At 45.3% G+C, this 16780-nt stretch overlaps 1 protein-coding gene across 1 annotated transcript; it reads left to right on the top strand.

Annotated features, from left to right (window-relative positions):
- Positions 1-259: 259 nt before the first annotated feature.
- On the top strand, positions 260-14105 carry LOC134651481 (armadillo-like helical domain-containing protein 3). Its single transcript, XM_063506594.1, has 13 exons — positions 260-537; positions 776-933; positions 2000-2167; positions 2717-2828; positions 3351-3518; positions 4753-4888; positions 6710-6789; positions 7493-7625; positions 8239-8323; positions 8654-8886; positions 10932-11058; positions 12487-12641; positions 13726-14105. The coding sequence occupies exons 1-13, from the start codon at positions 263-265 to the stop codon at positions 13936-13938; spliced, it is 2043 nt and encodes a 680-aa protein (XP_063362664.1). The 5' UTR covers positions 260-262; the 3' UTR covers positions 13939-14105.
- The last annotated feature ends 2675 nt before the right edge of the window (positions 14106-16780 follow it).

Here is a 16780-nt window from a genome sequence, read left to right as displayed (position 1 = left end):
GTTTGGAATACTTAAAATCATGTGAAAATACAGTTGGTAACTGTCAATGTCATGCCAAGTCACAATCACATATGTCTGTGCTTGTGTCACTTCAAAATATTTTCTCTGGGCAGCGTTTTATGCCGCAGATATGTAAAATTGTATAAATGTTCATTAATTGTAGCTTATGTAAACAAAGCATAAATATTTTAAGAACATAAACATTGTAAATAGTATTTTAAAATCATAGAGTTACTTGAAGGTACAACATTGTAGCTGTACAATGGCTATGGCTATGAGAAAACGTAGCGGCTCAGGCTCTAAAAGGCACTTGAAAGAGAAGGTGGTACAGATATACGAATCGTTCTTCAGAGGAGAAGACCTGACGAGCGACAATCCAACTTTTTGGGATGAATTCTTCCTTTTGAAGCCGAAAATTCCGCAGCTGGAAGCCGAGATAAACAAACTGTCGGTGGAGCAGCTGCTCAATATGAAAGACAACATGAACCTGCTTGTGGCTCAGTGTATTGAAATGTTGGGTCAAGAGCACCATATAAGGTAAATGCAGGTCGCAGTACTAATCTAATTATCAAACCTACACAATTTATGAGCACATCATACTAAAACATTAGTCATTCGGGAGCTGCTGGCTCCCAGGGTAAGCTATGATATCTTTTTGAAAAAGACAATAAATAAATATGCACAGGTATGAATAGTTTATTTTGAGATCTTTCAATCCCAATCATTTATAATGGAGGCATGCGTGTTGTATAACTCATATTTTTCTCATCTTCAGGTTAGTGTATGCACTTCAGACACTGAGTGCTCTTTTGATGACCATGTATCAGCGGCTGGGCGCAGAGCCAAACAATGTGAAAACTATTTTGATTGGGTCAGAAAATGCTGATGCTAAGATGCAAAAACTGCTGGAACATTGTAGTTCAACACTGTCAGGTAAATTATCATTTATAACAAATTAAAATATAGAAAAGCTAATATCAGGTCAAGAATACTGACTATATAATATGAATATGATAAAGATAAATTCTTGTGATAAAAATAAGAATAAATTTACCATTTCTAAGTATCCTTTTTGTGAACCTCACTTGTAGTTATGAGTAATAATTTAGCATAAAACAATCAATACTTGTTATCAGATTTTATCACTGACGTACTTTGTAAGGCATATCAAAAAGTAATCTACTGCACTACTGCAATCAGTTACTTACTACTTCTTATTAAGTTTAGATAAGAACCTAGTGTTCTAGATATCCACAGTTTAGTAAGTCATTCATAGAAACGGAATAATTCAATTACAAGTATTTCTATTATCCGTTTCCCTGGCTAGATCTCATCCTCATCTCACCTCACCCCTATAATCAATTTACATCAATTTAGGTCTGCACAAGATGGCGTAAGGATTTCTTTTCCGAAATAAACAATCATCATCTTCCTCGCGTTGTCCGGGCATTTTGCCACGGCTCATGGGAGCCTGGGGTCCGCTTGGCAACTAATTCCAGGAATTGGCGTGGGCACTAGTTTTTACGAAAGCGACTGCCATCTGACCTTCCAACCCAGAGGGTAAACTAGGCGCTTATTGGGATTAGTCCGGTTTCCTCACGATGTTTTCCTTCACCGAAAAGCGACTGGTAAATATCAAATGATATTTCGTACATAAGTTCCGAAAAACTCATTGGTACGTGCCGGGGTTTGAACCCGCGACCTCCGGATTGCAAGTCGCATGCTCTTACCGCTAGGCCACCAGCGCTTTTCCGAAATAAACAATAATGAAAGTTAATCATTAAAACAAATAAATATTATAGGACATTCTTACACAGATTGACCAATATTATTGATTGATTGTATTGTATTCCATATGTATTATTGCATTTATTACCACTAATATGAGTATAATAGTGAACATAGGAGAGTTCTATATAAATCAATCAGTATTAGCTTATGTATGTAATTCTGAAATGACTATTAATAAATAATAACATTTTAATTGATTCTATTTTAGGTGATGTCCCAGAAAGTTTGAAATCTATGGTTTTAAAGCTGCTGCTAATAATTGCGACAGGCATAGACAACATAGATGACAACCCTCTGGTGGAGTATGTGATGACAAACTCATTATTTGAGCCTCTGATGCAGTTGCTGTGCACTTCTACTGAGAGACAACAACACGGTGACTACTTATTTTTTTCGGTTCAATCAACTTAAATTTTACTCTTCTTTAACTTTTTATTTCAGGACTAATATATAAATGCGAAATGAACCCCTGTTAGCTTTTCACAACTAAACTTGTGAACCGATTTTTATATAAATGTTTAGGTATGTAGTCTGCTTTATTAGGCTGGTCCACACTGAAAGAGACGCCTCGCGAGGAATTGCGCGGCTTGTGTAGACCTGGCCGCCCGAGGCTAACGCACGGCCACAATGCACCGGACATTTTTTTCGGGGCGCACCTCGTTCTGTGTAGACCCGCTTAATAAGCCCTGAGGGCCTAACGCCAACATCGTAAATCGTAATCTGCCTCCCTATCACTCTTGCATATTCGAGCGAGAGGCAGATATCGTTTTTCGAATGTTCGATGTTGGCGGTAGACGCTCTGGAGATGCATATAGGCCGTCATACGCTTCTTTGTTTTTGTTATGACAACATACTCAAATATTTAGAGTAAAATTTGTCATGTTTGTTGATTGTTGTTCAGTTCAAATGTCTTCTTTTATTACAGGATACGATGTGGTAATGCTACTCATGTTTTTGGTGAGCTACAAAAAGCAGGAATCTACTAATCCCTATGTAGTCAAGCTGTCAATACTTGATGATGAACTGGCACTCAATGGGTAAGAATGAATACCACAGATGTACGAGTATCAGGTGTGACTAGAGCCAATCGCCGGTCAGTTTATTATTAAATAAAAAAAACAACGGGTTGCACTCCGGGAGTGCCGGCAGAAGTGAAAACTCAATGACTAGTGCAAAATGTCTGTATAATTGAGGTTAACGCCATCTAGCGTTATTTCGTCGCATTACTTGAAACCCCTAAGCACATCACTGTTAGTACTCGAGTTATATTAATACCAGTTAGAGCGAAACTCACTAGATGGCATTTAAATCAATAAAGAAAAACTCAATGACATTGTTCGATCAGGTCGCGTGTCCGTCTTACGGTCACGTGATCTGGCGCGAGTTTAACATTTTTCCCCACCTCAAAAAGTGCACAGCGCCGCTAAAGAAGTTTTCACTTCAAAAATGTCGCGTCTCAATTCAGTGGCAAATAAACATTAGCCGGATTCACGCTTATATATTTTAACACTATAACATTGTGGTGTAAGGTTTGGGTAATCATATATTTTTTGTTGCAGCTACGGCCAAGTGATAACGGCAGCACTGAACGATTTCGTAATGTCGGTGTTCGGCGGCATGCAGGGCAATACAGGGGGCGGGTGGCTTTCATCCCTTACCAGTATGGTGGGGGGGATATTCCTCACCAGTGACGATACTCAGCCGGTCGTAAGGGGACAAAGAAACAGGTACGTATAGTTTTGATCAGTTCCATAACGATACAAAATTGTTATACCTATTTGTAAATGGTTTTTAATATATTTTAACATGAAAAACTTTCAGTTGAACAGCAACTACTTTAATCACATAATTAACTTCATTGATATAGTTAGCTTGAAAGCGTCATATAAAGCCGCAGATCGGTATGCTATCGCGGTCACCATTCAAGAACGTAAAATAAGTCCCGCTGCGAAGCCGATGGTTCTGTATTCAAATTATGAAACGCTCATATATTTGTATATGCTAAGCACAAAACAAGACTTCCTGAGCTTACGAGCTTAGTCAATTTGTGTATGTGTAAAGCTTTGGATTCCTCCGAAAACGGTGCCGTCATATGACGGCCGTCATATAGCGGCAGCAAAAGACGGCCGTCTTTACGGTGACGACATGTGGAAAGTACCACGGCGTCATAACACACCGTCAGCCACCAAGGTCAAAGCGGCAAATTTGAAAAATGTAGGCGCGAAGGGATATAGTCCCATAGAAAATTAGAATTTCGCGCCTTTTTCTACTGACAAGATTTGCTTGACCATCTATAATTTACTTGGAGGATGAAATATCATTAGAAGAGGAAAATAATCGTAGTACGGAATCATTTATTCAAAATGGCGTCACCGCTATCTAATAAAACGTTCACGAAACTATCGACAAGGTCATGGCGGCCGTCATTCAAATGACGGCACCGCTTTTATTACGTTACGTTGACAATCAACGTCTAGGAAACCGCGCCATCTTGTTTACATAGACAACGTTCTAGTGACGTCATTCACCGCTATATTACGGCCGTAATATGACGGCACCGTTTTCGGAGGAATCCAAAGCTTAAAGCCTGAGTGGACTCTCGAAGCGGAGCGTTCGGCGGGGCGTGCAGCGTGGCGTCGGGCTCACAAGTGATTTGAGCAGCGTGCACTAAGGCCGCTCCTATACGCTTGCATTTGTTTAACATGCACACGCCCCGCCCCGCTGCACGCCCAACTCGAGCGTCCACTCAGGCCTTAGGTACACTGATTGTCTCATTATATGTGACGTCCCACGGCTAAAGGTACCTTATGGCCGTTGGCGCTTACGCTATTATTAACGCCGCTCCGCCGCCGCGCGCTATTATTATTGCGGCTCTATGCGACGTAAGCGCCAAGTGCCATATGGTACCTTTTGCCGTGCAACGTCACATATTATGATTAACTAGTGCATTAATTACAACAGCGGCGGCGAAGAAGGCATGCTGCTCGCTCTCTACGAAGCGGCGCACCTGAACCGCAACTTTATGACGACGCTCGCGCACTCGTCCGCCGCCGCCTCCGCGCCGCCCTCACCCCCGGCCACTCTACCTCCGCAACAGGTATAGTTTGTAGCTTTCTAATAGACCCCGAAGGCTAATCCTATTGTCTATTGTTCAGTAAAACTGCACGTGCTACTTACCTGCAAAAAAGGGTCCTAATTATTCTAGTCCAACGCTCAAAAAACCAGTGTAGGTGCGCTCTCCGATAACGCGCCTTTGTTACGCATCTCGATGACACATTTTAGACTGGTTCTGAAGCGTTCGACTCGCCGGCACTCAGTGACCGAAGTACCGATTTTTTATGCAGGTGGTTGTGGCACGTGGCACGAGCGGTTTTTCTTAACAATAGACAATAGGATTAGCCTTCGGGGTCTATTAGAAAGCTACAAACTATACTATAGTTTGTCAAAGGACTGTCTCATTTCGAACATAGACAGAGAGAATCATACTATCTTTGTCTTACACTAGTATGACTAGTACGAGTACGAGCACCCAAATGAAAAGGATGAGTACAGTTTTTTTTGTTCCTATTTACTGACAAATTGGTTTGACCAACTATATGAAGGCATACTCTACGGAGCAACATCAACCGCAACTTCATGACGACGCTCGCGCACTCGTCCGCCGCCGCCTCCGCGCCGCCCTCACCCCCGGCCACTCTACCTCCGCAACAGGTACTATAGCTTGTCAAAGGACTGTCTCATTTCAAACATAGACAGAGACATAGAGAAAAAAATACATAGAGTGCTCGCTCCATACATCAGTTCAGACTATTAATTTCAGTGTCTACATCTAGCATCGAGTAGCGGAACTATCAGTACTGCTACTTGACAATATATATATATATATATATATATATATATATATATATATATATATAGTCCTCCCCGCCGTGTCCGACGACGGCGACTCCTCCAACTGATTAATCAGGAACATGGAATTGGTTTTGAAAATCCGATTACACGGTGCGCAATGGATGCCTTGCGTCCGAAATACCGTCTAGGATAGCCAATGCAGCCGCAGCATTTGGGAAGCTAAACAACCGTGTTTGGCGATCACATGACCTTAAATTAACAACTAAAATTATGGTCTATAAGGCCATAGTCATACCAACTTGACAATAGATGTAGCACCGACCGGAAAGTCTTATCTCAACAGCATAAGACTTTCCGGTCGGTGGCTACATCTATTGTCAAGTAGCAGTACTGATAGTTCCGCTACTCGATGCTAGATGCTAATAGTCTTTTTGGTACTAAAACTGATGTATGGAGTGAGCACTCTATGTATTTTTTTCTCTATGACAGAGAGAATCATACTATCTTTGTCTTACACTAGTACTAGCACCCAAAAGAAAAGGATGAGTACAGTTTTTTTGTTCCTATTTACTGACAAATTGGTTTGACCAACTATATGACGGCATACTCTACGGAGCAACATCAACCGCAACTTCATGACGCCCTCAACCCCGGCCACTCTTGGCCACTTCTTTAAAAAAAAAGGCAGCCGGATCAAAACTTTTCCTCGTTTGTGCAATTGTGCATGCTACCAAAATACCGCATAAGATTCCCGTGACGTTTCGCTCTTATTTTTCCTACATCATAAAATCATAAATCTTTATTTGCGATAGATATAGTATATGCAAGATCTTAGGCTAATTTACACAGGTCCATATATCTAGACTTAAATAAGTCATACAAATTTTAAATTTTTAGCTTAGTCGCTAAAATAACCTATGTTAACTACTCACATTATTAAAATATTCCGTGGTACTATAAAAACATTTGTTAACCAGCCAAGTAAATAGTTTGTGCCTAAATGTTTTGAGGGGTAGTTCTCTTAATTCCTCTGGTAAATTATGTTTACTAAAATGTTTATTTTCAGAGTCCACCCAATCCAGCCCAAATCCAGGCGCTAGATAACGAGCAGCCAACAAACCTACTCGTGACTTTCTTCCAATATTGGTGTGTACCTAAACATTCTTTTGATTGTCGATAATCTCATTCATAATTTTTGGATATATACCAAATTTTAGAATAATTCGAAGATGTTTGTAACCGTAATATAACAGAACATAATTAACTATCTATTATCGGTCATACACAAGTCCATGTTTGAAGAATGACTGAAAATTATTATAAGTAGGTACAGAAACTTATCAAGACAATTTTTCGTACACTAAGGAAAGACTGAACCATATTTTCGAACAACTTCCAACAATTAAAAAAAAAAAAGGTCATTGTTTTACAGTCTTATGAAATGTATGTATGTTTGTAAGCATGATCGATACTTAGGTACTTTATAAGTTGTGTAAGTATCCAATTGTTACTTTTGTGTATCTTCCTATTAATAGGCATAACCGAACTTGCCCCGTTTCTACTTATTACCAATATAATTATTTTATACTTAATGGAACTATAGGTCTTATTGTATATCTACAAGTTTATACATATTTGTATGTGACTGATGTTTCCTAAATAAATTAAAAAAAAAAAAACGAAAAGTCTAAAACCTCTAACTTCTATTACCTATTGATTATTTTATATTTATACATTTTCTATGAGATCACGTGTGAAGCAGAGGTAACTTTTCTGCCGAAGCGATATCGTGACGGTGGTATTAGAGCGGCCATTATTTATTGCTTTAATTGTTGTAATTTGTGTACAGTTCAATAGTGATGGCGGACACGAAGACTGAGAGCAGCGTCAACAAATGCAGTCTGTGTTTCATCACGCTCACTTGCATCGTCGAGGAACAGTTCGCCAACTCCATCATGCACGACCAGAATCTTACTTTTAAGGTAACGGCACAGAATAAATAATAGTACTAAGTACAGAAGACTCACTCTCTAACAAAACGCGTCTGTTACGATCAGCACAGATATGGCCGCTAGGTGGCGACAGCGCCACGCGCGGCTTATGGCTTTCCCCAATATTGGGGCCGAACGGATGTACTTTTAGCTACCTGTAGCAAAGCGACGAAATCGCGGAGTGAGACACGCCTGGTAACGGACCATAGTAAAGGGATACCGAAACAAATCTGAGATGGATTACTAGGTTACATAGACATAGTTTCTTTCTTTACTCTTTGTGCACTTTGGACGAAACATAATTTGTGGATTTCGTCAGGTGACAAGTAAAAGTACTTCCACAAGTTCATAGCCATAGTGAACCATATTACTACGAAAAGAAGGCTGATTTTTGTTTAAATATTTTATAGTAATTAGTGACTTTTGCTTGTCACCTGACGATTTAGTTCTTTCAGGATTTGAACCAGCACGTTCATTTGTATAAAATTATACAAAAATATTTATTTTATTATTGAATAAAGTTCGGTCTTTGTCACGTCTATGAATGTGATCTATTATAGATTTTTACAAGTACGGTGTGTAGGTAATGTAACATATTTTTCAGGTACAATTATATAGACTGCCTATGCGTCATAGGAAAATAGTTCCAGAGGAGCCACCGTCCCAACCACTAGCTTCTACTTTAATAGGTAACTACATAATTAATTATTGTTTCAAATATGTATTTAAATTCTTCAATCAACACGAACAGTCAAGACTAACTGACAAAATTTAATCTCACTACTTACTCAGTACTTTCTATTTTGTTTAATTAACACATTCAGTGCCGAAAACCCAACTATCGAGTATTCTATGATTCCGTTCCCAGGCCGGACGACCCGATAGTCGGGATCGTGGTACTACAGCTTTATATGACGACATTTTTGTGGCCTGGCGCGGATGTCTTGTTTGGCTGGGTGGCAATTAATGTGTTAAGTACCTAATTTTATTACCATTAAAGCTCAAAATCAATTTTTCAGATCTCCTTGTAGAATTCATGATGTGCCACCTATTAAAGAAGTTCCCCGGCGAACTTTACGAGTTGTGCGTCGGCGTGCTACTGCGGCTACTTAGCTACCAGAAGCGATGTCGAGTCCGCTTAGCGAGGGATTGGAGGCCTCTATGGGCGGCCCTAATAGCGCTCTTGAAGTTCCTTGTGACCAATGAGAGCACGCTGCTTAGGAGACACAATATCTTCATCATGGCGCAACAAGTGAGTTTTCAGTAGTTACAGTGCTTACTTAGGTACCAGAAGCGATGTCGAGTCCGCTTAGCGAGGGATTGGAGGCCTCTATGGGCGGCCCTAATAGCGCTCTTGAAGTTCCTTGTGACCAATGAGAGCACGCTGCTTAGGAGACACAATATCTTCATCATGGCACAACAAGTAAGCAGTAGAATTACAGTGGCCACTTAGCTACCAGAAGCGTTGTCGAGTCCGCTTAGCGAGGGATTGGAGGCCTCTATGGGCGGCCCTAATAGCGCTCTTGAAGTTCCTTGTGACCAATGAGAGCACGCTGCTTAGGAGACACAAGATCTTCATCATGGCACAACAAGTGAGTTTTCAGTAGTTACAGTGCTTACTTAGCTACCAGAAGCGTTGTCGAGTCCGCTTAGCGAGGGATTGGAGGCCTCTATGGGCGGCCCTAATAGCGCTCTTGAAGTTCCTTGTGACCAATGAGAGCACGCTGCTTAGGAGACACAATATCTTCATCATGGCGCAACAAGTGAGTTTTCAGTAGTTACAGTGCTTACTTAGGTACCAGAAGCGATGTCGAGTCCGCTTAGCGAGGGATTGGAGGCCTCTATGGGCGGCCCTAATAGCGCTCTTGAAGTTCCTTGTGACCAATGAGAGCACGCTGCTTAGGAGACACAATATCTTCATCATGGCACAACAAGTAAGCAGTAGAATTACAGTGGCCACTTAGCTACCAGAAGCGTTGTCGAGTCCGCTTAGCGAGGGATTGGAGGCCTCTATGGGCGGCCCTAATAGCGCTCTTGAAGTTCCTTGTGACCAATGAGAGCACGCTGCTTAGGAGACACAAGATCTTCATCATGGCACAACAAGTGAGTTTTCAGTAGTTACAGTGCTTACTTAGCTACCAGAAGCGTTGTCGAGTCCGCTTAGCGAGGGATTGGAGGCCTCTATGGGCGGCCCTAATAGCGCTCTTGAAGTTCCTTGTGACCAATGAGAGCACGCTGCTTAGGAGACACAATATCTTCATCATGGCACAACAAGTAAGTTTTCAATTGTTACAGTGCTTACTTAGCTATCAGAAGCGATGGATGAGGACGATGTTAACACATTGACAACCGGCCTGGCCTAGTGACCCTGCCTGTGAAGCCGATGGTCCTGGGTTCGAATCCCGGTAAGGGCATTTATTTGTGTGATGAACACAAATATTTGTTCCTGAGTCATGGGTGGTTTCTATGTATATAAGTGTGTATATCGTCGCCTAGCAGCCATAGTACAAGCTTTGCTTAGTTTGGGGCTAGGTTGATCTGTGTAAGACGTCATGTCCCCTGATATTTATTTTATTAATTGGTTAGTGTTTATTGTGAGTGCAATGTGTAAACTGGCCCCTATGTGAAGGCCAGCCACACTTAGCCTAATCCACATTTATTTGGTTTCATAATAACCATTTCCTGGCATTTGTGATGGAAATGAATTGTAAACGAAATTCATTAAAACCTTCCACTTGCGTGCCGTGTGGTGCCGGCATCAGAAAAAAATAGCACCACCCCATCTCGTCCCGTGGGTGACGTATAAGGCGACTAAGGGAAAACTGGCGACAGATATGCATATGAGCAAGGCTCGCCCGTATCCTTAGCAGGGTCCTTGCTCACAAGAGCTGTGCGCGCGCCACATTGAAAAAAAAAACCTTTCGCTTGCGATATCCGGTTTCTATTTGCCCATTAGATTTTGAAATAAAAATGACTAATGCCATACAGAAAAAAATACATAGAGTGCTCACTCCATACATCAGTTCACACTATCCATTTCAGTGTCTATATCTAGCATCGAGTAGCGGAACTATCAGTACTGCTACTTGACAATAGATGTCGCCACCGACCGGAAAGTCTTATGCTGTTGAGATAAGACTTTCCGGTCGGTGGCGACATCTATTGTCAAGTAGCAGTACTGATAGTTCCGCTACTCGATGCTAGATGCTAATAGTCTTTTTGGTACTAAAACTGATGTATGGAGTGAGCACTCTATGTATTTTTTTCTCTATGCTAATGCATAGATATTGATTGCAGGTGGTGAACATCTTCAACCTATTCATCACATTCGGCGACACGTTCTTGCCGACGCCAGCATCCTACGACCAACTGTACTACGAGCTTATTAGGATGCACCAAGTTTTCGACAATCTATTTTTCATGGGTCAGAATAAATAATAGTACTATGTACAGTACGCTCTCTAACAAAACGCGTTTATTACGACAGATATGACCTAAGTAGGTGGCGGACGCGCGAGCAGGCGTCCGTTCCGTAGCGGTGCGCGGCAACTACTATGGCTAGACACCAACATTGGCGTGGGCCGCATGTATAGTTTGTAGCTGTCTAGTAGAACCCGAAGGCTTATCCTATTGTCTATTGTTCAGTAAAACCGCACGTGCTACTTACCTGCAAAAAAGGGTCTTAATTATTCTATTTGGTACCTGAGCGCGGGCTAGTCTAACGCTCAAAAAACCAGTGTAGGTGCGCTCTCCGATAACGCGCCTTTGTTACGCATCTCGATGACACATTTTAGACTGGTTCTGTAGCGTTCGACTCGCCGGCACTCAGTAACCGAAGTACCGATTTTTTATGCAGGTGGTTGTGGCACGTGGCACGAGCGGTTTTACTGAACAATAGACAATAAGATTAGCCTTCGGGCTCTATTAGAAAGCTACAAACTATACCTGTAGGTACTTGTAGCGACGCGACGAAATCGCGGAGTGAGCCACGCCTGCCATTGTTCTACATTAGCATTAAGCAATTAATTTAGTTTTATAGTTGGTCAAACCAATTTGTCAGTAAATAGCAACAAAAAAAACTATAGTCATCCTTTTCTTTTAGGTGCTAGTACTAGTGAAAGACAAAGCTAGTATGATTATTTCTGTCTATGTTTGAAATGGGACAGTCCTTTGACAAACTATATTAACGGCAGGTTTCCTAACTGGGGGAGAATCTTTTTTTTACGTTCAAGTTTCAACCCTACATCCTCACCCACCACCAGTGCAACATTGTGTATCGACACAAAAGTTACCTCTCTTTCTTTCAGGGATTGACAGGCCAAGCTATGATGGCGCCATCTGCTAAATACTTCTACCGGCGAACCCCATTAAGTCGAAATTAGGCGATTTTAGATTTATATGTCCATAATCGAATGTTAATATATAATGTTGCGGTCTCCGCACCGCGCTGCTTTTGCTTTTTTAGGGTTCCGTACCCAAAGGGTAAAAACGGGACCCTATTACTAAGACTCCGCTGTCCGTCCGTCCGTCCGTCTGTCACCAGGCTGTATCTCACGAACCGTGATAGCTAGACAGTTGAAATTTTCACAGATGATGTATTTCTGTTGCCGCTATAACAACAAATACTAAAAACAGAATAAAATAAAGATTTAAGTGGGGCTCCCATACAACAAACGTGATTTTTGACCGAAGTTAAGCAACGTCGGGCTGGGTCAGCACTTGGATGGGTGACCGTTTTTTTGCTTGTTTTGCTCTATTTTTTGTTGATGGTGCGGCGCCCTCCGTGCGCGAGTCCGACACGCACTTGGCCGGGTTTTTTTTTTAGTTTGTGTAACTGGTTTTGGTATTCCAGCACTTCGCTACTCGACCGGCGACGGCGAGTTTAAGGCTGAGGCCCTACGGCTGGCCAACTGTCTGGTGAACGTGCGCGCCATCATACAACACTTCTCGCCCAAGATCGAGTCCTGGCTCAACTCGCAGAGCCTCTCCACGCCTTCAGAGGATCAGGTGAATGAACACATTCTAACTGTAGGATGTCGGGCCGCCGATGACGAAAAATACGCGTAAAAGTTTGTATGTACAGTTTATTTTACACAGTATTTACACAGCACATAAAGTTACACAGAATATATTTGTATATACACAATATATAGTTTGTACTAGAAGCGATTTACACTTATTAATACAAATAATGTGCAAACACAAAACATAGACGCTTAAATTTGCAAAGAAAACTCAGAGAAGAAAAATACTTTTTTAAAAACAAAAGACGCGCGCGCTGGCCGCGGCATCCTTACCGGCCAGCACGCGCGCAGCACGGAGGTTGGTAGGTCCCGTCGCCTACACTAACATTCTTAGGAGATGAACCGATGTACGAGTTGATAATTTTATCATCTGGGTTTTAACCTTTTGGACGCCAATGACCGATATATACGCACCGCAGGTCCAACGCCAAAGACGGATTAATCGGTCATAGACCACAGAGCAACATAGACCTAGGTGCATATGCATAAAGTTCAATTTCAGTTTTGACACTTCGGTGATGTGGCGTCTGAGTGACAGCTTTTGAGTTTGACACGGCGTCGAAAAGGTTAATAGACCATAAAAGAGATTTTTAACTCTACGATAATAAAAAAAAGTATAATTCCTTATTTCTGAATTTTGTTTTGGAGCGATTTGATCGTGGGATCTTAGAGAAATCGGTGCATTTGTTGTGGGAAAGAACGATTTGATGATGTGGAAATGCTGATGCCGATGAAGCCCATAAAATGACGACATATATGTTAGACAATTTTGTAAAGTCGTTTCTTCTTTGGTAAAGATTAGTAGTAGTAAACTCTTTATTGTACGAAAAGACATATTAAAAATAACATACAATTAGTAAGAAGTACAAAGGCGAACTTATCCCTAAAAGACCAGAAAAGAAAAAAGATTATTTATTATACTATGTCGTGCATTTTATTATATCATTTACTCACGCAAATATTTAGTAAAAAATAGAACTGCTGATGCAGTCCAGAAAATGAAGGCAGCCGTGGAAAATTTAAATCCATTTTGTTTTTCTTTAACCAATGTTAATATAACTCCGCAGATCTTGGAGGTGGTCCGCAAGAACTACGACAGCCTAATCCTCAAACTGCAAGAGGGGCTGGAGTGCTACACGCGCTACTGCGAGCGGTCGCACCGCGCGCTGCTCGCGCGCCTGCTGCCCGTCGCGGCCGCGCACGCGCGACACTCGAGCGACGCCGCGCAGCTGCACCGACACACCGCCGCCGCGCTAGTGCACTACACCGCTATACAGTGAAACTGCAAGAGGGGCTGGAGTGCTACACGCGCTACTGCGAGCGGTCGCACCGCGCGCTGCTCGCGCGCCTGCTGCCCGTCGCGGCCGCGCACGCGCGACACTCGAGCGACGCCGCGCAGCTGCACCGACACACCGCCGCCGCGCTAGTGCACTACACCGCTATACAGTGAAACTGCAAGAGGGGCTGGAGTGCTACACGCGCTACTGCGAGCGGTCGCACCGCGCGCTGCTCGCGCGCCTGCTGCCCGTCGCGGCCGCGCACGCGCGACACTCGAGCGACGCCGCGCAGCTGCACCGACACACCGCCGCCGCGCTAGTGCACTACACCGCTATACAGTGAAACTGCAAGAGGGGCTGGAGTGCTACACGCGCTACTGCGAGCGGTCGCACCGCGCGCTGCTCGCGCGCCTGCTGCCCGTCGCGGCCGCGCACGCGCGACACTCGAGCGACGCCGCGCAGCTGCACCGACACACCGCCGCCGCGCTAGTGCACTACACCGCTATACAGTGAAACTGCAAGAGGGGCTGGAGTGCTACACGCGCTACTGCGAGCGGTCGCACCGCGCGCTGCTCGCGCGCCTGCTGCCCGTCGCGGCCGCGCACGCGCGACACTCGAGCGACGCCGCGCAGCTGCACCGACACACCGCCGCCGCGCTAGTGCACTACACCGCTATACAGTGAAACTGCAAGAGGGGCTGGAGTGCTACACGCGCTACTGCGAGCGGTCGCACCGCGCGCTGCTCGCGCGCCTGCTGCCCGTCGCGGCCGCGCACGCGCGACACTCGAGCGACGCCGCGCAGCTGCACCGACACACCGCCGCCGCGCTAGTGCACTACACCGCTATACAGTGAAACTGCAAGAGGGGCTGGAGTGCTACACGCGCTACTGCGAGCGGTCGCACCGCGCGCTGCTCGCGCGCCTGCTGCCCGTCGCGGCCGCGCACGCGCGACACTCGAGCGACGCCGCGCAGCTGCACCGACACACCGCCGCCGCGCTAGTGCACTACACCGCTATACAGTGAAACTGCAAGAGGGGCTGGAGTGCTACACGCGCTACTGCGAGCGGTCGCACCGCGCGCTGCTCGCGCGCCTGCTGCCCGTCGCGGCCGCGCACGCGCGACACTCGAGCGACGCCGCGCAGCTGCACCGACACACCGCCGCCGCGCTAGTGCACTACACCGCTATACAGTGAAACTGCAAGAGGGGCTGGAGTGCTACACGCGCTACTGCGAGCGGTCGCACCGCGCGCTGCTCGCGCGCCTGCTGCCCGTCGCGGCCGCGCACGCGCGACACTCGAGCGACGCCGCGCAGCTGCACCGACACACCGCCGCCGCGCTAGTGCACTACACCGCTATACAGTGAAACTGCAAGAGGGGCTGGAGTGCTACACGCGCTACTGCGAGCGGTCGCACCGCGCGCTGCTCGCGCGCCTGCTGCCCGTCGCGGCCGCGCACGCGCGACACTCGAGCGACGCCGCGCAGCTGCACCGACACACCGCCGCCGCGCTAGTGCACTACACCGCTATACAGTGAAACTGCAAGAGGGGCTGGAGTGCTACACGCGCTACTGCGAGCGGTCGCACCGCGCGCTGCTCGCGCGCCTGCTGCCCGTCGCGGCCGCGCACGCGCGACACTCGAGCGACGCCGCGCAGCTGCACCGACACACCGCCGCCGCGCTAGTGCACTACACCGCTATACAGTGAAACTGCAAGAGGGGCTGGAGTGCTACACGCGCTACTGCGAGCGGTCGCACCGCGCGCTGCTCGCGCGCCTGCTGCCCGTCGCGGCCGCGCACGCGCGACACTCGAGCGACGCCGCGCAGCTGCACCGACACACCGCCGCCGCGCTAGTGCACTACACCGCTATACAGTGAAACTGCAAGAGGGGCTGGAGTGCTACACGCGCTACTGCGAGCGGTCGCACCGCGCGCTGCTCGCGCGCCTGCTGCCCGTCGCGGCCGCGCACGCGCGACACTCGAGCGACGCCGCGCAGCTGCACCGACACACCGCCGCCGCGCTAGTGCACTACACCGCTATACAGTGAAACTGCAAGAGGGGCTGGAGTGCTACACGCGCTACTGCGAGCGGTCGCACCGCGCGCTGCTCGCGCGCCTGCTGCCCGTCGCGGCCGCGCACGCGCGACACTCGAGCGACGCCGCGCAGCTGCACCGACACACCGCCGCCGCGCTAGTGCACTACACCGCTATACAGTGAAACTTACATATAGCCACTGTCTTATTATAATACACAACAAGGGTAAGAGTTACATAATAATATATTTCTCAAAAATGGACGGCAAAGTCGACGTTGCCGGTTAAAAAATTGGTCGCGAAGTGCGTAGTTTATGGTCAGTCAAAAAATTAAAAAGTTAAAAACATTGCAGTCTCGATTTCGGGACTGCAATGTTGCATACAAATTCCATTATTTAACGAGTTCCAAACTTTTTAAAAGTTGAAATGGCCATATCAGATGTAGGTATAGGTCCAATTAAACAGCCAAACAGATGATCAACACTTATTATTATAATGTTGGTACCGCGACTATTTAGGTGTCTCAAATAGGTTGGCGTATTTTCAGCAGAAAATACACTTCTTTTTTTTTTAAAGGCGGTAAAGAAAATATTTTTAATGGTTTTACTTTTTCCAGTGATAATTAGACCGTTGCTCCGGTAAATAATTTCTATTTCTTGCACCATTTTTGAGAAAAGCACTATATATGACTCGGCTGGAAGGCTACTTGCTGGCTTCGGATTCAATTAAACGGACTCCCAAGGTCGTCCGTTTAAAACGAATCCTCAGCCAGCAAGTAGCTACTTCCGAACCTCGACAATAATGTACTATTCTTCG

Source organism: Cydia amplana, chromosome 10 (assembly GCF_948474715.1).
Source record: "Cydia amplana chromosome 10, ilCydAmpl1.1, whole genome shotgun sequence".
NCBI classification, from domain to species: Eukaryota; Metazoa; Arthropoda; class Insecta; order Lepidoptera; family Tortricidae; genus Cydia; species Cydia amplana.
This window is presented reverse-complemented; position numbering and strand designations above follow the sequence as displayed.